The 22978-nt window shown below is 32.6% G+C and overlaps 3 protein-coding genes across 3 annotated transcripts; 1 reads left to right on the forward strand and 2 right to left on the reverse strand.

The window, feature by feature from the left end:
• Positions 1 to 1746: 1746 nt before the first annotated feature.
• LOC107910576 (probable N-acetyltransferase HLS1-like) lies at positions 1747 to 3808 on the forward strand. The gene is made up of 3 exons (XM_016838453.2): positions 1747 to 2064; positions 2329 to 2462; positions 2778 to 3808. The coding sequence occupies exons 1-3, from the start codon at positions 1879 to 1881 to the stop codon at positions 3655 to 3657; spliced, it is 1200 nt and encodes a 399-aa protein (XP_016693942.1). The 5' UTR covers positions 1747 to 1878; the 3' UTR covers positions 3658 to 3808.
• Positions 3809 to 5685: 1877 nt separating this feature from the next.
• On the reverse strand, positions 5686 to 8160 carry LOC107910574 (sucrose transport protein SUC8). Its single transcript, XM_016838452.2, has 4 exons — positions 6768 to 8160; positions 6250 to 6313; positions 6108 to 6151; positions 5686 to 5998 (listed from the first exon to the last, which is right to left on the reverse strand). Exons 1-4 carry the CDS (start codon positions 7974 to 7976, stop codon positions 5819 to 5821), a joined length of 1497 nt encoding a protein of 498 aa, XP_016693941.2. The 5' UTR covers positions 7977 to 8160; the 3' UTR covers positions 5686 to 5818.
• A 4936-nt stretch (positions 8161 to 13096) lies between these two features.
• On the reverse strand, positions 13097 to 16225 carry LOC107908376 (receptor-like protein kinase ANXUR2). Its single transcript, XM_016835554.2, has one exon. The coding sequence runs from the start codon at positions 16026 to 16028 to the stop codon at positions 13479 to 13481; it is 2550 nt and encodes an 849-aa protein (XP_016691043.2). The 5' UTR covers positions 16029 to 16225; the 3' UTR covers positions 13097 to 13478.
• Between the last annotated feature and the right edge of the window lie 6753 nt (positions 16226 to 22978).

Genomic DNA, 22978 nt, shown 5'->3' on the forward strand with positions numbered 1-22978 from the left:
CTATCAAAACACCACTAAAAAGACTCTTGTATTATTAGCTTATGATCGACTTTTTCATTACCCAATTGAGAGTGCATTTAGACGTTCCTTATTTAGGGATTTTTATGGAGAGATATAATATGTAATGTGAGGTATTTGGGGAGAATGATTTTTAACAATTTGGGGAGAGTGGTTTATAACAATTTGGCTTCAATTTTGGGGATGCAATTATTCATTGAGGGAGGGTAGATTGGTGAATTCGAACTGCGTTAACAAATATCGTGTGCTATTTCTCTCTTTATTTATCTTTTTGACTCACATTTTGGATTTGTCTTTATTTCTCTTATTGCTTTGTTTCATGTGTTGATGTGCTTAAACGGTTCTGTCCAAATCTCTATTCAAACATCTGTCTGATCATCAAATTGAAAAAAAAGAGTAAAGCGAGGTTCTAACTAGAATATTTAATTAGGGAACTTGATAGTTTATTAATTTGATATCTTTAATTCTACTCATTGAAGATTATTTCATTTAATAAAATATAATTAATAGATTTTTTATGTGAAATTTAAACATTTTATTGAAGTAATATTTTAATTAAGATCATTTTTATTTAATAATTTATAATTAACAAGCTTGCTTATATGAAATAGCTATAATTTTACTTAAAATTTTAGATAATATGCTAATATAGATAACTAATTTAATAAAAAATTACCACGTAACTATAATTGATGCTTTTATAAGTGAAAGTTTATTATAAAGTGTTAAAATAAAAACATAAAAAATTGATTCTACTAAAAACTTAATTGTTAAAATATAATTTTTAACTCATAAATCATAGTCCCCAAAACCTAATTTAATTAATTCTTAAATATATTTTTAATTTTTAACTCTTAAGTATATTTTTTAAACTTAATTAAAAAATAAAAAAAATAAAAAAAATCAACTGGCTGAAGACAGTTTGTAAGTTTACAAACTATCAACTTACAGTTTTCCATAATTTTATATTTGATGCCAAACAAAACTTAGAATTATTTGCATTACTCCTTTATCCAAACGAAGAATAAGCAATAAATTTAATTAATGGTAAGGATTTTTCTTTTTGCTTTTAGCTTAACATGAAGTATTCGAAATTATATAATCAAAAGAAATTTAAGTTTTATAGATAATTATTAAATATGAGTTATTTGAGTTGATTTTATTAAGGATAATTGGAACCCTAAAATATAATTTTAAATTATAAAAGGAGATTAAATTAATTAATTTTAATATTATAGTAACAAATCGGCTGACACGAGAGATAACAAAAATTTCAACTTTTTATTTAATTTATTTTGATGTTTTAAATTTCAATATTGAAAAATTAAAGAAATTTTGAAATTTTGAAAAGGGGGCAAACAAGTACAATATGATAAATTTTTAATGTATTATTTTAGTTGATATCGCCTTTTCACTTTAATCATTAATCTTTTTACCCAGATCAAGATTCAAAAAAATATTTTTTGATGACAAAAATGAACATGATTTAAAAATTGAATGACTAAAATAAAAGTGTAAATATAATGTAGACATGATTTAGTCTGTACCGTCAATACTTCAGTAAAACGTGTTAAAAATTGAGACCCATTATAAAACTTAAAAGACAAGATATTATATCATGAAAAGATGCATCAAATTTTCACGCAACCTGATGATGTGGAGCTCATACAACTCACCATGCAGAGGATTGGGAAAAAAAAGGGAGTTATAAAAGATTGAAAGTGAGGGTGTTTGTGGCAGTTAGCCCATTTCAAGAAAGATCCAGTGATTACTACTGAAAACTTCTACTATATTTATATCCCACCTTATAGGCTGAAATCCAAACCATTTTTTTTTTCTTTTAGAGACAAAAGGAGAGAAATGGGTGACAGTATAGGAGATAAGGTTTTCGTTAGGGAATTTGATGATGACAGAGATATTGAAATGGTGGGGAAGCTTGAGAGAAACTGTGAAAGAGGGTCTAATAATAAGGGGACCTCCATTTTTACAAACATGATGGGTGACCCTTTGTGTAGAATTAGGTTCTATCCACTCCATCTTATGCTGGTGAGTGATGTCGACTTCCCAAAAACATATTACATAACCCTAGCTTAGCTAAGCTAAGCTGAATATTTTCTTTTTTCTTTTTGGTTTCTTCTTTATCTCTCAAGAAACAAAAAACATTTCTGTTTCTAATGGTTTGTCGATGTTCCTTGTATTTGGTTTACTTTTTTCTTTAAGGAAACCCATTGTCCCCATTGAGATCATTGTTGATGTTGATGATCTATATAGCAATTGGCGGCTGATGTGCTTGAAAAAAATGGCCTACAGGTAGCTGTGCTGCGCGAAAATGGGGAGCTTGTCGGAGTAATTCGGGGCTGCATCAAGCATGTGGGGACCAAATTTGGGGGAAAAAATATCAAGTTGGGTTGCATTTTAGGCCTTCGAGTGTCTCCAAAACATCGGTATATTCTCTCTCTCTCTCTCTCTCTCTCTCTCTCTCTCTCTCAGCTCCTTTATGATCATCTTCCCTTTAGGGCAAACCTCCCCCTCATCATCTGTCCTTAATTGAAGGCATAACACTACTTATATCTATGAAATAATTAACAAAAATTGAAGGGTTTCTTTTTCCATCTTTCCCTTCACTTTTTGAATATATTTAGAAAATTTATTCACATGAAATACATGGATATGTCAAGATTAATGATATTTTTCCCCTAAATGTATCCACCAAAACCCTTAGTTTTGGCAACTAATTAGTAGATTTAAACAAAATGTAGGCGAATGGGGATTGGATTAAAGCTTGTGAGAGCAATGGAAGAATGGTTGATAAACAATGAAGCACACTACACATTCTTAGCAACAGAAAAGAACAATGTTGCCTCTACAAATCTCTTCACTACCAAATGTAATTATAGACACTTAAGCTCATTAGTCATATTTGTTCAACCAATCAATTTTGGAATGGATCATGGGGGTGCATCACAAGATATTAAAGTAGAGAAGTTGAATATAGATCAAGCCATTTGTTTCTATGATCACAAGCTTCGAGGCAAAGACATAGATTTGGCTGACATTGATGCAATCCTCAAGGAAAAGCAAAGCCTTGGCACATGGGTATCTTACTTCAAACAAGATGAATGGATAGGTTTGCATAGTAAAGAGATGAAGAATGAAGATATTATTAGTACAAGTCCAAGCTCTTGGGCCATGTTTAGTATATGGAACTCATGTGAAGCTTACAAGATTCATATAAAAAAGTACTCTCATCCATTGAAGTTTTTTCATGAAACTTTGAGCCATGCAAGAGACAAGATCTTCCCTTGCCTTAAGATCCCAATATGTAACTCACTTGAGAAGCCATTTGGTTTCTTGTTTCTTTATGGACTCCATGGAGAAGGTGAGAAGGTGGAGGAGCTGATGAAATCTGCATGGAATTTTGCATCCAGGTTGGCTGAGAATGTGAAGGACTGCAAGGTGATTATAACTGAGTTAGGTGTCTCTGATCCTCTAATGGAACATGTTCCACATCACTCATCTATGTCCAGAATCGAAGATCAATGGTACTTGAAGAAAGTGAATGGATCCATCAACGATGAAGATGAGCTAGGCATGGTGGGAGAACTAGGAAATGTGGTGGTTGATCCTAGAGACTTTTAGGGTTCCTCACTCTTCACAAAATTAATGTAAACTGATGTTAGTTTAGTTGTGGGATTTTCCGAAAGAAAAAGAAAACAAACAAAAAAAACTTGGAAGTTTATTACAATTTGTACCTTGTTATATTAATTTAAGCCTGCCATTACTTTTCTCATTTGTATGCTGGATGAAACTTTCAAGTCGGTCAAACTTTTGGATTACATAATAATATATGTATTTGATATATTGCTCATCAATAAAAGTCTTCAATATACATATCAAGAGCTCTGAGAGAGTTTAAGCCAACTGGATGATAAAATAGTTCATTCATCTTGACCGATTAATTATACAAAGATTGATTGAAGAAATTAAATGGCTCGTCATTTCATGCAAAGATTTTGGAAATTCAATAATCAATGATTTCCTAAGTTTAGCTGTGAAAAAGATAACGATTGACTGAAAACTGTGGCTTTTGGTTTGGAAAAGTTTCCCAAATTTTAGCTTAAAGCATTTACTATTGGGATAAACGTACATGGAAAGAAAATATTCCAGATGATGAGATACGGTCAATTTATTTTTTTAAAATATATTTCAAAAAGATAGTATTATAATTTTTGTAACAATCTAATTTTTAGTGGTGTCGGAAAAAATAGTTTTGGAATCACGTTTTCATTAATCGAGTCCGTAAATATTTAAAGTATAGATGAATTGGAATTTAGATAGTTAATTTAGTCGAAATTGTGGTTAATTATGGCTCAATGACTAAATTGTAAAGTCCAATCGCTTTAGATTTTTAATTAGTAAGTGACTTGGGGACTTAAATGTGTGTTAGTGGACGGCATGATAATATGGTCATTAACTTAAGTAAAATAAGATTTGTTTAATTAAAATAAGGTTAGTTAACAATTTAATCCTATTATATAAGTGGAATTTCCGTAGGAAGAGAGATAAACTTATCCTCTCCAACCGATTCCAAGTGAACTTAGACAATCAATTAGCTAATATTTGTTTGTCACAAGTTCATTATGTATGCAAAACATGAAAGACAAAAAACACAAAATATATAATAGATAAATGTGAAATTAACTTTATTTATTTATCAATCATTTAAATACATGGAAAATTATTATATGTTTACTACAATATAGACACATTTCCCAACAATCTTCCGATAGTTTCGAATTTACCAACAATCTCTTTAACTGTATCCTTATCCTCTGTGCTATACTCCTAATTTTCAGAACTCATAACGTTAAATGTTGTACATTGTTGAGCGCTGACATGAAATTGAGTAACACCATCATAGGATGTTCTGAAGTATGATGGAAACTTCAGCCACCCTTTGAAGATAATAAATCTCTCTTGTGGACGTTGACATTGTTCTACAACAAGTAAACAATCTCATTCTAAAGAGCGAGACTTTCCATTGGGCTAAAAGTTGCTTCTAAATCTTGTATGAGCTTTACTTGGCCATAATTATTTCTTGTCTTTGTGCCAAAAAAATGTTTACAATTTACAATAACTAGAAGTGTAATGTATATCAAACTTACACCGTTACAAAAAATAAATAAATAAAGTATCAACTTGGGATTAAAAAACTCATAAGTACCAATTTGAAATAAAGTGACAAATTCAATGGCTAAATGACTATTTATACCATAATAAAATAACCATGGTAAATTCTTTGATTAGTGAAATTCTTTCAAACACTAAAACAATCTCTCAAATTAATTACAAAATAATTATCTTAAATGATATTATTTAGATAAAATAACTTTATGCTGAAATTGTAGTAAATGCGATTAGTGAAATTATATTTTCTTATTTATTTAAATTTTTTTAAGAAATAACAATAAAAGGGGCCTACCAAATTAAAGAAAAAAAAAGCAATAATTAAAAAAAATAGAAGTGTATAAATATGTGTTAAACTTAGTGAATACCAAGCCTCAAACATGCAATAAAACCAAAAAATACAAAGAAACAGGAAATAAATATGGAAGTGAAGAAAGAACGAAAGCAGAGAGATACTCATAGAAACCGAGAAACCTTGTATACTCTGTTCAATAAAACTTGTTTCATTAGAAAATTTATAATCTATATAACTAATCACTAACAGCTTAACAACTACTAACAGTTATCCAAAATAGCACAAGTTTATAGCAAACAAAAATGAAATGGTGAGCAGTCAATGGCCTCCACCCACTACAGCTCCAGAGTTGAGGGAGAGCTGATTTTTGGGATGGGGAAGCGCAAAAATTGCCAACAAAGCGCTAATGGCTGCCACAATAGAGCCTAACACAAAGGCTGGTAAGTTTCCGCCACCAAATGCTGCATCAAGCGGTCCACTAATCACTGATACAAACATCTGCCACATTTACCAAATCAATAAGAAAACACTTCATTTGTGCTACTTTGAGACAGAACTATATCAACAGCAAAATTATCCCAATAATGAAGAATATGATGCTTTTTACCTGTGGAATAACTATCGACAAGTTTAGTACTCCCAATGACAGACCTGAAGTTTTCAGATGACCATCAAAATTAGTTGGTAGCCTAAATAAAGATAGCAAATACATCAAGTATCAACCAACAACTAACAACACTATGACATACCTTGACCACCGCCGGCATCAGCGCAATATATGGATGCCAATGCGAATGGAATGCTAAATGTTACCTGCATCAACCAAACATCAAATTTATTCATTATTTTCAAGTCCAAACCCAACTAAAGAATATATTTTAATCAAAATTATAATAGAATTTTAAGGTTTTAGAAAAATTAAAACACCTTAAAAACACAAAGTTAACTATAGTATAATGCATATTTATATTATATATTATATATTATAATTCTTATTTTTATAAAATTTCTTAAAATGAATTTTTTTTAATTGTGATAGTATTCTAACATATTTTATACAATATTTATCAATTTATTCATAATTTCTCAAACCCTTAAATATGTAATATTTAAAATTTTATTTTAACAATGAAATATTTATAATAGTGAAATATTCTTTTGGCTAATTGATATTTTTCACGTTATGGTATTTATATTTATAGAAGTATTAATATGTTTTTTCTTTTCTTTTTCTAAGAGGTAAGGGAAAAAAAGAAAAGAAACTAACCGAAAGTGGAATACCCAACAATCCAAACACAGCCAAGGCAAAGCTTTTGACGTTGGTCGGTGGAGAAGTCAAGATTTGGGGTCCTTGTTTACCCCTCCAAGCCTCAGCCACCTTGGTGATCCACACGGTCCCGGCCAAGCCTGCAGCCAAAATGAAGTTGACAACCCCCCACAAGTTCTTGACTCCTCCAATCAAGCGACTAACAGGCTCCAACCCCAACGACGTAAACGCCAACACTATAGAATTTATCATCAGACCCAACGCACCAGCTCGCACTCCATCATCGTACAATTTTTGTTCACTTGAACTTCCGTTCACTTTCCCTCCGAATACCTCCACTCCCACCCAGTCAGTGTCGTACAACAAGAAGGGAAACCAGGCGATCCAATTAAGACAAGTCACGAGAAGCAATATCCACATTGGCTTTTTCAAGGTCTTGAATGCCGTCACTATCTCCCCAATGAAAGGCTCGGATGATCCTCCTTCGCCTTCGTCTAGAGATCCGTTACTCTTTAATGGAGTCTCTTTCACAGTGGTAATCGCGGTTATAGTCACCGATAGGAGAAAAACAATGTCAATGATAAAACAAGTTTTGAGGTTTGCACAGTAAACGTCACAGGCAGTTGTTGTTGTGAAAGGTAAGAGTTCGTAGAGATTGGAATAGGAACCAGCTGCATAACCTAAAACGTTCCCGATAGCCATGAAAAAAGAGAACCAACCATTGGCGATCCTCATTCTTTTATGATCACTTCCAGAAAGGTCGGCCAGAAAAGCACGACATGGACCTTGTAGCATGTTGTTAGCCACATCAAGGATCCAAAAACCTGTAACGAAGACAGCAACGGCTCTAGGCTTTGTGGGATTGTCCAGTGAATCACCAGCTCGATGGCCTATGTCTTTGGCGAAGCCAACGAAGAAAACAGCCACGGCAACTAAACAAGCTCCAGCAGCAATGAAAGGTCGGCGACGACCGATACGAGAGGTGCAATGGTCACTGAAGTAGCCTACAATGGGTTGAACGAGGAGGCCAGAGATGGGGCCACAAAGCCAAATGAAAGCAGCCCAAACGTGAGGAACACCAAGGGTTTGAACATAAGGGGTTAGTAGAGAAAGTTGCAGAGCCCATCCGAACTGAATCCCGGCGGCAATAGCCGAAACCATCACTATATTCCATATCGGCTTTGGGGGGCCGTTTCCGCCAGTCTCCATGGTGATTATTTTTCAATTCTATTAGAACAAAAGATGGATGATTTGATTTACTGAAAACTGCAACCAACACAAATATATAATCAATTAGAATGGTTTAAGGAAAAGGAAAGAACTCATAAATACATCTTTCCTGTTTCGACTATCATTTCTCTCTCATAGATTAAACCGAAAACATTGTAATGGTTGTGTCATTACTGAGCATCAAATGCAAATGCTTGAAGGTAGACAACGGAATTTGAGTGATTTATTAAAAAAGAAATGTAATTAATTTAGGTTAAATAATTAGAGTGATTTACTAGGAAAGTAGACCTGTATTTTTGCTGAGGATGAAGCTCCAACGTGTTAATACATTGGATATCATGTTACATATTTCTTGGTTCCAATAGCTAAAATCGCACTTTCCATACCTTGAGAACTTTCCTTATCTGCACTATGATTTCTACGAGATTACCAACGCTTAAAAATATAGTGAATTAGAATGGTTCTAAGAGAAGACATTAAATATTGTGACATATAAGGAAAGATATAGAAATGTAACAGGTTGGGCAAAGGAAAGAACTCATAAATATATCTTTCCCGTTTTGCCTATCAATTTATTTTATTTTATTTTTTGGTCAATGCCTATTAATTTATTTCACAGTCTATCTCTTATTTTTTGGATGTCACACAATTAATTAATAACCAACGCTTAAAAATTAATTAAAAAATACATGTGGCATCCACAATTAATTAATCTTAATTAAAAATTAAAATTGTTGCACATGTATCTCACACCAAGTAATTGATTTTTATTAAAAATTAATTATAGCGAAAAAGAAGGAGACGCGGCTAATTTTGAGTAGTTGGACGAGTGGGGGAAGGGAATTGGGGGCTAAATTTAAGATAATAGGTTTCCTTTTCTTAAAAATAATTAGGCTGCTAAAGATAGTAATAAATGGGATAATCAATTGGATTTTGGGGGTAATAAAGAAAGTACTAGCCCTAAGTCTTACCCTAGGTTCAGATATTGGCCTTTCAGAGGTAAGGAACTAGAGTTGTTAAGCAAATTATAAAGCTTTTGTTGAAAGGGTAGACATGAAAACGGAGAAGATTATTATGTTTTTTCTTCCAAATTTTATAATATATATCTTTTTAGATTTTATATAAATATGTGAAAGAAGAAAACACCTTAATAGTAGCATTTTCTTTTTTAGAAAATACAAAACATCAACCAATTACATCTTAATTTTATATCGACAGAGTTAAGTTAGCTAACAATAAACTTTTCACCGTATCTAGGAAATCGTCGTATACTTGTAAACTTGAAACTCCAGAAGTATAACATTTAGCCATATGATAGATAATTTCATTATGAATTCTTGGAATACGATGAATCATTGCTCTCTAATTCCTTCTCGGAATTTGATGTAGCAATCGTAACTATATTGAACTGCTATTTTCTTCCCCACCAAACAAAAGTAACTCCACCTGTAGTGCGCATCATCACATTCAACTTTATCTATCTAAAACCCTTCTCCCAAGCCAGAAGTAAACCTTTCAAGATTGCTCTTGCTTCTACTTTGAAAACAGAATCCTTACCAAAAGCCATCGAGAAACCACATAATAACTCGTTAGTATCTGAATCTCTAAATACACCTCCAATGGATGAAGAAAGACCGTTGGCTGAGACCGCACTATCCCTATTAAGTTTTATCCAACCCCTTTCCAGTCAAGTCTAATGCAACAACGTGAGCATAGGACTTGGCTGAAACAAACTCGAACCAGATTCTGCATAATTCCTTGCCCAAGAATGACTTGTAACCTCAAGTTTGAACACAACTATGGTTATTAGAAAAAACAAATGAGTTTCAATCTTTCCAAAGCAACCAACATATTATAGAAAACAGAGTCTGCCAAACCAAATACTCTGTACCACAATTCCCTATATATTGCATATTCCAAAGAAACTACTCGTCAAGTGGAAGAGAGAAAAAGGCATCCTGAACTTGCTTCGGAATTACCGATAACCACGCTAATCTAACAAACAGGCAATCTCGAATCACATAGAATCCCGTTTCCAACAGTTAATTGTAGCATTTTTTTACTTTGTAAAATGAAAAGAATTTTAATAATTTTTTAATTGAGTTGAATGGAGAAATCAGACATAAAAGAATAATATGGATTTGAAAAAAAAAAAAAGCAAATATTGCAATGATAGTGTTTTCATATTTAATATTATTTATAATTTTTTAAAATAAGTTAATCCTAGAATAAAACTATAAACCTCATGTATAATGGTACCTGAACCTAAATCATCAAAGACCCAATCTTAAGCAGCAGCTCAAAACTCGACAGAGGCTAAGGATGATGCTGCCTCCGGAGCGGTGCCACAAGCTGAATAAGGATGGTGGAGTGAATAATGCCACAGGAGCAGCAGTTGGTGGAGGCTTTATACGGGATTCATCGGGCTGCTGGGTTATGGGGTACAGTTGGAGTATTGGTTGCTGCTCGATGTTGCTAGCTGAGCATTGGGAGATGTATGACGGCTTGTCTGCGGCTTGGGATGCGGGTATTCGGTGCTTGGTGGTGGAATCTGATAGACGGGCTGCGATGGACCTTGTCACGAATGTTACCAGGGAGGAGATGTTGGAGTTCGTAATGGCTGTTCGTGGCCTTTTGTCTCGGTCGTGGCAGGTATCGGTGCGTCATGTTCTGCGGGGTGCAAATGCGGCAGCGGATTCTGTCACCAAGCTCGCTAGGGATCGCCCATTGGGTTTGCAGCTGGTTCGGCACCCTCCTCCATTTGTCAAACTCATGGTTGAATGGGAAGAGCAGGCCACCTATTGTCAATGACTGTTAACTTTGGTTGGCTTTTAGCCTAGGTTCATTTTTGTTTTAAAAAAAAATTTTCAATCTCAATTTTATCATTCAATCAAAATCTTTTTTTTCTATATATATTTTTTATAGATATATTTTTTTACACAAACTTTTTATTATTATTATCTACGTTTGTGGATATACAATAATAAAAACCTGATACTTTTTGAGCATGCTTGTCAAGATTCCAATTGTGCAAGGAACCGAGAAGGGCCAGTGCAAAGCATGGGTGAAGGGATTTCGGTCTGGTCCCAACTAGTTCGGGGTGGGTTAAACTCAATACTGATGGTGCTGTTTCTGTAGGTGGTGTTAAGTCCGGGCTGCTGGTTTGATTAGGAATGCGTTGGGAAATGGGAAGTTGGCTATAGCAGATTCATTGGTGTGAGCAACGTTCTTGAAGTAGAACTGCATGTTGTTTTGGATGGCTTGAAGCCTTGAAGATTGCCTGGGACAAAGGCTTTTAGCAAATATTGTTGGAATGCGATAACCTTCATATTATTAACTCCTCTTATTGGTCGAGGCAATGATGTATTTAGTAAAGTTGAGGAATTAAGTAGAAGGAACTGGGTAGTGCATGTTTCAAATATTCGAAGGATGGTAATGTGGCTAAAATAGCTCTAACAGAGACCTGGGTTGCAAGTACCTTTAGACCCTTTTTCTGTTGTTCTTGACGTGTTGAATGATGATGTTTCAGGCCTCTCTAGCTATACAAATGCTAGACACTTTTCCTTTGTATTTTGTTGGCTTCTAGCCTCCTTTTATTTTCACACACACAAAAAATGAACTATGCACATAATCACAATTGAAATAGTAAGATTATGTTAACATTTAAGGGAAGAAAATTGGAAAAATGAAAAATTGAAGGGGTAGAAAATTAGAAATATGATAAATATATTTTACTTTCATAAGTGTGCTTGGTTGGAAGGATGAAAAAAATGAAAGAAAAAATGTTTAAAAAATATATAATTTTTAATTAAAAGGCATCTCTCTCTTATTTTCAATTTGGAAAGATTGATTTTTATGTATTAGGATAAAAATGATTATCTCTCCTATTTTTTTTTCCTTTCACTTTTCTTCTCTACCAATGCACATTCAAAATTTATTTTCTTTTCACTTTTTTATTCCCTCCTTAGTCCTTCCATCCCTCCAATTTTTCACCCAACCAAACACATACTATGTACTAGAATTTTAATTCTTTCCCCCGATGCTAAAAAAGTATAAAAAGAAAAAGAAATGAAATGAAAAGGGTAAAATAATAAAGGGTAAATTGTACCATTAGTCATTAAGCTAAGGGTAAGTTTTTATTTTGGTCACTTAACTAAATAAAATTACAATTTGATAATTAATCTTTTCGAAATTATTTTTCTTGTCACCTGACTGTTAAGTAGCACATTTTTAGTTGATATAATAACAATTTTAGTGTTTTATATTTTTTTGTCTACTGAACCCTAGTTCTATATAAAAATTATAAAAAAAACTCAAAATTATTTTTAAAATAGAAAAGTTTATAGAAAAATTCTAGAAAAAAATCTCCAAATTATTGCTGTTGAAGAACTAATATGTAGGGAAATAAAGAAAATTATCCTTCACTAGAATCCAATAAAAAATTAAAAATAAAACAAAATCAAAATAAATTTTAGATTATTACATGCTTTCATAATGTTTCTTGAAACCAAATTAGTAATATTTAAGTCAAGTTTCATGCCTCTCAAAAACATTGTGATATTAAAAAGGCTTGTGAAATCGACTTTGATGTCCTTTTTCTAGCCAAAAAATTACAAAACATGTTAGAAAGTTTTCTTTGCAGATTCAGTTTAAATTTTTAATTAATTTAAATTATTTTTCAAAACCTAAAATTATATTTTGATTTTTTTATAACAAAAATTCAAGAAACAAAAGAGGTAAAAAAATAAACAACCAATAATATTGTTTGGTTTTTTTTCCTATGTTTTTAAAAAAAATGGGCATTAGATATTTCTATACATATAATATAGAGAGAAATTTTGGAGGGTTTGAAAATAATTTTCCTTCATTTTGTCTCACTTTATCCATTTCTGAAATTTTTATTTTTTTATATTAATTTTAATTTTTAGAGTTTTTAAAAAAAATTAAAAAAATTTCAATTTTTATCATTTTATATATAATCGAGGTGAAATTGATAGAAAGTATAAAATTTGAAGACTAAAATTGTTATTATACCAATTAAAAAATGTCACTTAATAGTCAAGTAATCAAAAAAATAATTTTGAAAAATTTAGTGACTAAATTGTAACTTTTCTTAAATTAAATGATAAAAAAAACTTACACTAATTGTGTAGTTACCCAATAATAAACTAGTTTACAAAATGAGCAACCTTTGATTTAAACATTTTAAAGACAGACATGGCCTATAACTGGTACGGCTTTCTAAGCCTCTATCTGTACCCAAAAAACAAAAAAAGAAAGCCATACATACATGGCCTAAAACGGCATCAAATACAAACCTTAAGAAAAGCATCTTCCTAATTTAATTCTGAGTTAGTCCGTTGTCACGACTCATCATTTTTCCTAAAGTACAAATGGAACATATGTTGGGACATGAATCCGAGTAATATAGTTGCGCAACTCTTGGAAGGTGGGAAAACTTGGATGAAAGCAGCATATGTACTATCTTCCTTTGAGATCCACAAGCTGTGAGAAAACGGCACTTCGGTTTGAATCAACGTCATCGTTAACTATCGCTTCATCAGCAGCGATGGTTGCTGTATGTGTAGCATAAGCATTATTGGCCTTGTTTTCAGCCACTAGCATCCCTCCTGGATGTTCCTCCAATTGAAGGGAAAACTCGAGATTCCACAGCACATCACCCATCGAAGGTCGATCAGTCCCATGATCCAATAAACACTTTCCTGCAATCTCAGTGAATTTCCTAAGGCACTCTGGATTAATCCTTCCCTTAAGATGGGGATCAATGATTTCATGGAGTGTTCCTTTCCTTTCGCAAATCCGAGCGTAATCGCCAAGACTAACTTGTTCCTTAGGCAAGCTCGCGTCTAGTACTGGTCTTGCACACAACACTTCGAAAAGGACTACTCCAAAGGAGTAAACATCGGATTTTTCGGTTAATTGTTGCCTACGGAAATATTCGGGGTCCAAGTAACCAAAACTACCTTTCACCATTGTACTAACATGATCTTGTTCTAGATTTGGACCGGTTTTCGATAGTCCAAAATCGGAAACTTTGGCAACCCATTTCTCATCCAATAAAATATTTGTAGTCTTAACATCTCTGTGTATGATTGTGTGCCTTGCGCCAGTGTGAAGATAGTGAAGTCCTCTTGCAGCTCCAATGCATATTTCCAATCTTTGCTTCCAAGGCAAGGGAGGTTTATTCGTCTTATACAAATGTTCCCTTAAGGTCCCATTAGCCATATAATCATAGACCAAAATCATCTCTCCACCTTCTTCGCAAAATCCGATTAATGACACTAAATGCCGGTGTCTAAGCTTCGACAGCATCTCGATTTCGGTCTGGAATTCGTGTACTCCTTGTTCCGAAGAAGGGTTTGATCTTTTGATGGCAACTTTAGTTCCTCCATCTATAGTACCCCTGTAAACATTGCCAAATCCTCCAACACCAATAACGCGTGATTCGTCGAAGTTCTTGGTGCCATGTTTTATCTCCGACAAAGAGAAATGCCTGCAGAGACCGGCAGCAAGGTTCGAAATTTGGCTACCGGGAAAGGTTTTTCCGGTTGACGATGAATGTGAACTGCCATTCGTTATCACCGAACTGAGAATTTTTCCGGTTTTCTTCTTTTTCTTTACAACAACAACAACAACAATGGCAACCACTAAAGCACAACTAGCAACCCCTCCAGCAACCCCACCAGCAATCAATGGCCCATTTCTAGCCTCTGACTCTGAGAATCGTTTACTTTCTGCTTCTGCTTCTGCATCAGTAAGCATTTGGGACGGTACCGGATTCGGACCAGCCAAATTCATATTGGAGTCGTTCATTTTGAAAATCTCCAATCCGTTAAGAAGTGCATTAAGATGCTTGGGTTTCATTGATACGGTGGGATGCAATTGCACCCACATCTCCTCGTCTCCGGGACTATCCGAAACATAGGCCGCAAAATCTTTATAAATAGGTCTCCCCTGACCTCCAACCCATGCAATTATATCACTCGGACTTTGTGCTGTTTGATTGTTAATATAAATATCAAACACTCTTTCATTGATTTTATTAACCTCATACTCACAAAAATGGAGCCTAACAACATATGTGAAATTTGCATCAACTTGAAAAATCCAAGTGAGATTATAATTTGCATTAACGCGCGCACTCGGCCCCATCGTTCTCCCCGTAGAGTACACATCCACCGGCGCAATCACTTCCGGTACGCTTTTCGAGTATTGGATGCTTAAGTTTTTATCGGCCCTGGACGTGACACCGATCCCGCTGCCAAACAAATACGGGAAATCGTCGTACCACGTTCGAGTAAGCCCGGAATCTTTGTTGGGAGGAATGAACTGTCCACCTACGTTTAACCTAAACATTGTTTGCAACGTACAGCTAGTGAGTTCCAAGTATTGATCACTAAATCCAAGGAAAATTGCAGGCTTTTGGAATATATCAGGCATAGGGACCAGTTCAATGCCATTAACGTAAGCATATGATCCCTTAGCGGGAGTGATGGTAACATTGAGATCACCCGATCCAACGGGTGTTAAACAGAATTCTCTTATAATGTAACCCTGCGTGAAAGCTTTTGCGGTGATGGCGCCGCTGAAGTTGTGGAGAAGAGTGACGCCGTTGGCCACGACGGAGAAATAGGAGGTGAAAGGGTCGAGACCGTTGTAAGTGGAGGGGTAAAAATAGAGCCTGAGCCAATGGCGGGTATTGGGTGTAACGGGAAACTTGTACGATGTTGATGATGATTTGAAAATCCTCGCCGTCATATATGGAACCACTGTTGGCAACGAAGGGTCCTGGTATTGAGCCGTGGCGGCCTCTGTATCACGGGAAGAGGTTAAAAACTTGGCGTCGGGACCCCATTTCCGACCATCGGCATCGGTGGCGGCGTCTTCTGATGCTCCACAAGAAAGGATATAGCCCTTGTGTGTTGAATCTGGATTACTTTTTGCAAGAAAATGAGTAAAAAAACAATAACAAAGAGCGAAAAGCAGGGTTTTAGAGATGGATTTCATCATGTTTGAGAGAAAAAAAATTTCAGGAAATGAGAGAGAAAGAGAGAAACAGGGTAAGAAGCAGATTTTTTTTATTTATTATTTTCTAATTCAAAACATTGATGAAATCCATAGATTAGTGGGGAAATTTTCAGGTGAAAATCAAAGAATTACGTTAAAAGAGCGAGTGGAATGAATGGTGACTAATTTAAGTATTAACATAAAATAGATGAACGCCAAATCTGCAGTACGATGAATTGAATGGCCTTTCTATAGAAGGGGGCCACTTGGCCTTTCTTTAAGCTTTTAGGCTTACCATCTCTGAAACTCCCCTTGCTTTCCACTCTATAACCGATTTTATCCCTATTCAATAACTGATGAATTCACGTTCAATTTTTTTTATTTTTATTTCTTAAAAAGTCAGATAATTTAAATTAGTATCATCCCTCAAAATATAATTTTTAGACATCAATAAAATAATGCCACGTTATCAAATTTTAAAGATATATAAATAATATTATGACATTTTCAAGTTAAATTAAATTACATAAAAACAATTAAAATTTTGGGGGAAAAAACAAATATATTGGAACTATAACTGAAAAATATCATAAAAGTTTTAAAAAAACGGAAATAAATAATTAAAAATTAAAAGAAGAGATAAAAAAATGAAATCAACAATTAAAAATAAAAAAACTGTTAGTAGGAAATTGAAAAATTATAGCCACCACTAATTGTATTATCAAATTATGTTATTTGATTAAAAATGAAAAAAGAAAAATTTGACTGCTTTGAAACTAAAATTTAAAAAAAAAATTGGTTACACAAAAATAAAAAATATTAGTTTTTAGGAAAAATGACTATTGTAAAAGAAGAAAAGATGTTTGTTTATTATTTAAAAATTAATTATTTTAGGTAATGTATTTAAAGTTAAATTAAGTTGAAGAAGATAGTAGATATAGATAATTCAAAGGGATCAAATGGAAATGATACTCTGAATCATAGAACTATAATGAAATATACGATCAACCAACATTTATCGAATTTGAAAAAGTGTCAAAAGAAATGTTTCGATCCTCTTATTTTGACTTCTTAGATTGAGAGATTCATGAATCGGGATCCTAATGCATATGGATACAAATGGTCCAATGGGAGCAAGAATTTTCCAGGAGCATTTGGAACATTTCGTTTCTGAGCAGAAGAGTCGTTTTCAATTAGTGTTGGATCAATTACGTATTAATCAATATTCGATTGATTAGTCTGAGGTTATCGACAAAAAAAATTTGTCTAAGTCACTTCGTTTCTTTTTGTCCAAGTTGCTTCTCTTTTAGTCTAACTCACTTCCTTTTTTCTTTGTGAGTTTCGGGAATATCCCCATTCATAGGTCTGAGATCCACATCTATGATTTCAAATGTCCGAATGATCAACTTTGCAATCACTTGTTAGAATCAATAGGTCTTCAAATCCTTCATTTGAAAAAATTGAAACCTTTCTTTTGGATGATCATAATACTTCTCAAAAACCGAAAGTGTATAATAAAAGAATAGGTTATAGTAAGATGATCGTAAAAACTAAAGTTTTTAGGCACCAATAAAATTTCGCCACATCATTAAATTTTAAAGACAATAAATTATTATTATACACCCATCTATATTAAACCTACTCTCCAACTCTATTTTTTTTATAAAAAAACATAAGTAATTAAAATAAAAAAAATTAAATAACATAGAAACTCTAAGAAATTTGTACAATTCTTATTAGTGAAGATTCAATAAAATATAATATTTAATTTTAAAAAAATGTAAAATAAAATATAATCATTCATTTTTGCAACATAAATATGAGATTAACGATAATTGAATTCACAATTGGAAAAATGTTATTTGATTTTCTCAATAATATGAGTTGTTATTATGAGTGAAATTGTTGATTAAAAAATTTTGTTTTAATAATATTAATTTTTTATAAATTAGGAAAAACTGTGAGATAAAAAGTTTTATAAAAAAAATTAGTTTCAAAATCATATAAACCATAAGATATAAACTTAGTTTCAAACTATTGGATAAGCACAAACAGTGGGCAGCCTTAGAGTAAGTTTATTTTGAAATTATTTAATATTTTTATTTTAATTACTTATGACTCATCCCTAAAAAAAAAGAGTTGAAGAATAGATTAAATATGAACGGGTGTACAATAATAATTTTATATCTTGAAAATTTGATGATGTGTCGAAATTTTATTGGTGCCTAAAAACTATAGTTTTTAGGATCATACTAATATAAATTATTCTCATATATAATAATACTTTGTTATTTTTAAAATTGGATAATGTGACAATATTTTAATTGTGCCTAAAAACTATGCTTTTTAGAATTATCCTGATATAAGTTATTCCCATATTTAATTGCATCTCCTTTTTCTAACATTGTGTAAGTTCAGGGAGTAAGAATAATTAAAAAATTAGAAATTGACTCGAATAGAAGTGTTAAAGACAATTTATGGAAAGTAAATTTAAAAACTATGGTTATTCGAAACCAAATTGAATTATATTCTTTATTATATAAAAATAAATATTTTATATTTAAAATAGTGAAAATGTTTTAATTTTAAAACCTTTTAGAAATATTTATGAAAAAGGATTTGAAATTTTGTCTAATAATATATTTTATCAAAGTAAATTTAAAAATATAAAATTCAAAATCAATATGAAAAAACCAAAAACAAATCAAATCAAACTGAGTTATAATAAATGGCTCAAAAAATCCAAAAAATGGAGCTAATATCCCCTAACTAATACATGCAAGAGCGCGGAATCTTGATAAAATTATGTTTTATTGACTTTTTTTTTTCAATGTATCTATTGGAGCGAGCCTAGTTACTAATCATTCGCATTCTGTAGGCCTATTAAAAGTGTAAATGTTGGCCACAAATTTTAAAACTGCTCCATGTCCAGAATAAAAATCGAACCCTTAATTACTGGTTTTGATTATTTGAAACTGTTATGGTATAAGTGAGAAATGAATGTGTATCAAATTCAATAATAAATTAGAAGTAATTCGTATTACTTGCATTAATTATGAAATTTTGGTCAATTAATTAATGATATAATAGTCATTAATTTATCATGTGTGATTTAAACGATAATATATATATTAAATTCACATAAGATTATTTTAACATTAAATTTCAAAATTTTTATGATTTTAATTAGGGATTAAAAATTTTCCAATAATCAAACTCGAGAACTTTGAGAGGATGAGTCCTATAAACTTTTGGCCACTAACGTTACATGTTTTGTCAAAATGATTTGGCCACTAACGTTACATGTTTTGTCAAAATGATTTTAATTGTATTTTTGAGTATTTTTTGGCCATCAACCTTTATTCTTTTTTCAATTTTTTTTTTACAAATTTGATGAAAGTATCGTTAAAAAAGTTAACAGGATGATGTAGAATTTCATACGTGGAATATTTTTAATGAGATGTAATTTATTACTTAGATACCCCAACAAAATAATTACATGTGAAAAATAATAAAATAAATAAATAATTCATGAAGTTAAAAATATAAACTTAATTATCTAAAAAAAGTTTCTAAATGAATGCACACATTTAGTATTTTCGGTTCAATTTATTAATTACCTCTTTGAAACCTCTTAGAAAACAAACGTAAGCATTTATTTCGAAACCTTTGTTTAGATAATTACGTTTATTTTCTTTAAATTAAGAATTATTTTTTTAATTTCATGTATGATTTATTTATTTTATTATTTTTCACATGTGATTATCTTATTGTGTTACCTAAGTAATAAATCACATCTTATTAAAAATATTCCTCACCATCCACGTTAATTTTTTTAACAGTACTTTCATCAAATCTATTAGAAAAAAAGTTTGAAAAAAAAATGTTGATGGCCAAAAAAGGCTCAAAAATACAATTAGGACCATTTTGATAATACATGTAAACGTTAATGGCCAAATTTATCATTAAGCCAAAATAGAATTTAACCATGTAAATCTTATACCTCTAATATTGATGCAAACAAATAAAATTAATATGGGTGATAATTAAAGAACCATCTAAAAATAATTATATAAAGTAGAAATTTATAGTGGCCAATAGGGGTGCTCAAAATTCGGTTAAAATCGAATTAACTGATCGAACCGATTTAATTCGATTAATCGGTTAGTTAATCCATCTAGTTTGATCAGAGGTCGGTTAAAGGTTTTTTGGAATTTCATTTAACAATTAATTCGGTTCAAAATCGGGTAATTAAATGAATTAACCGAACTTAATAAATAATATTATATATTATATGTATTAGGCTATTACTAGTTCGGTTAATTCGGTCAAATGAACATTATAAATTTATTTTTTTTATATATTTTATACTTGTTTTAACCAAAAATAAAATAAAACATATAAATTTCAGTGAATTCGGTTAACTGTCCAAATTAACCGAAATATTTTGATTCAGTTAAAATTTGTTTGAAAAAATTTTGGTTCAGTTAACAATTAAAAGATTACAAAATTCGATTAATTCAGTTAATACTAGCTCGGTTTGGTTAACCGATAGTTAACTGTTTGAACACTCCTAGTGACCAAAGCCGAGGAGTTTCTATATTTCTGAAGGTAATGATAATATGGGTGAATTTGCGCGAGTTGAGTGCAAAATGAATATGTTACTATGTGTCCGTATGTTATAAATTGCAACAACTTATTGTACACGATGTAGTTCTAAGTTTGGGCACAAACTGAAACAAATGAGAGAATAAACACGAAAAATAATTATATAGTTTAGATTTAATTTACTTATGTAGCTTTGTGTAGAGAAAAATTTTATTACTAAATTATCTATACAAGCAATAATTTAAACTCAATCTAACACATTTAAAGAAAAATAATTATCTTAAAAACCTAGAAATGGAAGAAACTCTCCCTCCGGTTGACTTTGTGGTTGGAACGAACTCTACGAGTTCGAATAATGGTGTGGGTAGGGCAACGAAGAAGGTTAGGCGACGTATGGATGAGCCTTCAGATTCGACTGTGGATGGAAATGGACAGGCCATATAGACTGAGACTGTGAATACGACAAGGATATCTTATAAAACTAAATTGATGGGTGATCCAACGAGTCACAATTCAATGATAGATTTAGAGTAAAATTTTGAATTGCAGGATGGAGATGTAACCACGGTGCTAGTGGGTGGAGTTCCATCAATTACTTTCTTCGATCATGTTCAACAATTTATAGAGCACAAAATGGCCCTAACTGTTGTGGTAAAGCTATTAGGGAAGAAGATAGGGTTTAATACATTGCTAAATAAGGTTTCTTCACTGTGGAAACCACGGGGTCGATTTCAATTGATGGATTTGGAAAACGATTTCTACCTTGTTCATTTCCAGGACAATGATGATTTTGACAGAATTTGGGTGGTCCATAAGTAATCTTTGGTCATTACCTAACGATAAGACCTTGGTCCTCAGATTTCTTGGCTGCTAACATAGAAGTAGATAATCAAATTGTTTGGATAAAATTGCTTGGTTTATCGAAAGGATACTACTCAGAATTCCTGCTTCGGGCTATAGGCAAAACAATTGGGCCAGTGATTAAAATTGATGAACATACAAATACAACAATATGAGGAAGGTTCGCTCAGTTGGCGGTGTGTGTAGATCTCAGAAAACCTTTTATTTCCAATGTTCGAATAAATGGTAAAACGCAGAGGGTCGAATACGAGTCTTCACCAAATATCTATTTTACTTATGGGTTGTATGGGCATACAACTATACTCTATTCAGGGGGAGAGACAAACATTATGGGAAACTCGACAGACACCACTGCACTAGTTACGGAGGAATCAAATCTTATTAATAAGGTTGAAAAATAATAATTTGGTCCTTGGATGTTAGTGGAATGAAAACAGAGAGAAAGGCTTAAAGGGTCTGAAATAGTGGCTAACGGTTGTCAAGACACCTGATTAAAGGGATCACGTCTCTTTATTCTGGGGGAGGGCAGAATTGATAGTGCAGCCATTAATCACGGAGTTGATTCTGTTGCTAAAAAAGGAAACAACGAGGTTACGATGGATTTGCTGAGATATGTGGAAGGGATGAGTTCGAAGGCGGCTGATGATGTCGGTGGGAATAGGAAAATTATTTCTAGGGAAAAAGGGAAAGGAGTAGCTGTAGCTAATGGACATAGGAAAAATCTACAGATATTGAGACCCAATAATAGTGGTCCAGGGCTTCATTTAAGTAAATGTGCTAATGGGTTAAATGATGGAGCAAGTTTGGTGAAATCAAGCTTTGATAGGCCGTTTGGTAATTTGAATACCCAAGCTGTAAATTTTAAGACGAACCTAGATAGAAATAAACACAAAGCCTATTGTCTTGTTATTGCACACGAATCAGGCTCTAGGAAAGAAAATGAAATGTTTCAATTTGGTGTTACGGAAAGGAGAGTATGGGAAGAGCAGTGGAGGTCACTGTAGAGGCGAAATGCACTGTAAGAAACCATCTAATATTGGGCCGACGAATCATGATCAACCTATGGTGGGAATTTCAGAGGTTATGGAAGGCATCATTCAAGCCATTGAAACTTCCTATCAACAAAACAAACCGGAGGATCTATCAAATTATTTTTTATACTATTCGCTCAGAAACGTCAACTCGAAATTATTTTTTCAGGACCAACTATAGTAAAAGCACGTCCACGTGGGCACGATTTTAGAAATTCTTCTAATAAAGCATCTTGCTTGAAGCATTTTTTTATACTATTTTCTCGGAAACGTCAACTTGAAATTATTTTTCAGGACCAACTGTAGCAAAAGCGCGTCCTCGTGGGCGCGATTTTAGAAATTCTTCTGATAAAGCATCTTAAACCCGAAACTCTAATCCCTAATCCCTTATTTGTTTAATTTTTTCTCTAAACCCTAAAAACCTTAAACCCTAACCTTAAAAACTCAAAACCT

Source organism: Gossypium hirsutum, chromosome D02, assembly GCF_007990345.1.
Source record: "Gossypium hirsutum isolate 1008001.06 chromosome D02, Gossypium_hirsutum_v2.1, whole genome shotgun sequence".
Classification (NCBI taxonomy): domain Eukaryota; kingdom Viridiplantae; phylum Streptophyta; class Magnoliopsida; order Malvales; family Malvaceae; genus Gossypium; species Gossypium hirsutum.

Excerpts from the sequence above, each read along its gene's own strand:
- LOC107910576 (XM_016838453.2), top strand. The coding sequence starts at position 1,879 with ATGGGTGACAGTATAGGAGATAAGGTTTTCGTTAGGGAATTTGATGAT. Across the intron at positions 2,065-2,328 it reads ATCCACTCCATCTTATGCTG|GTAGCTGTGCTGCGCGAAAA; the intron begins GTGAGTGATGTC and ends AATGGCCTACAG. Across the intron at positions 2,463-2,777 it reads CGAGTGTCTCCAAAACATCG|GCGAATGGGGATTGGATTAA; the intron begins GTATATTCTCTC and ends AACAAAATGTAG.
- LOC107910574 (XM_016838452.2), bottom strand. The coding sequence starts at position 7,976 with ATGGAGACTGGCGGAAACGGCCCCCCAAAGCCGATATGGAATATAGTG. Across the intron at positions 6,314-6,767 it reads TGTTGGGTATTCCACTTTCG|GTAACATTTAGCATTCCATT; the intron begins GTTAGTTTCTTT and ends TGGTTGATGCAG. Across the intron at positions 5,999-6,107 it reads TGTCGATAGTTATTCCACAG|ATGTTTGTATCAGTGATTAG; the intron begins GTAAAAAGCATC and ends TAAATGTGGCAG.
- LOC107908376 (XM_016835554.2), bottom strand. The coding sequence starts at position 16,028 with ATGATGAAATCCATCTCTAAAACCCTGCTTTTCGCTCTTTGTTATTGT.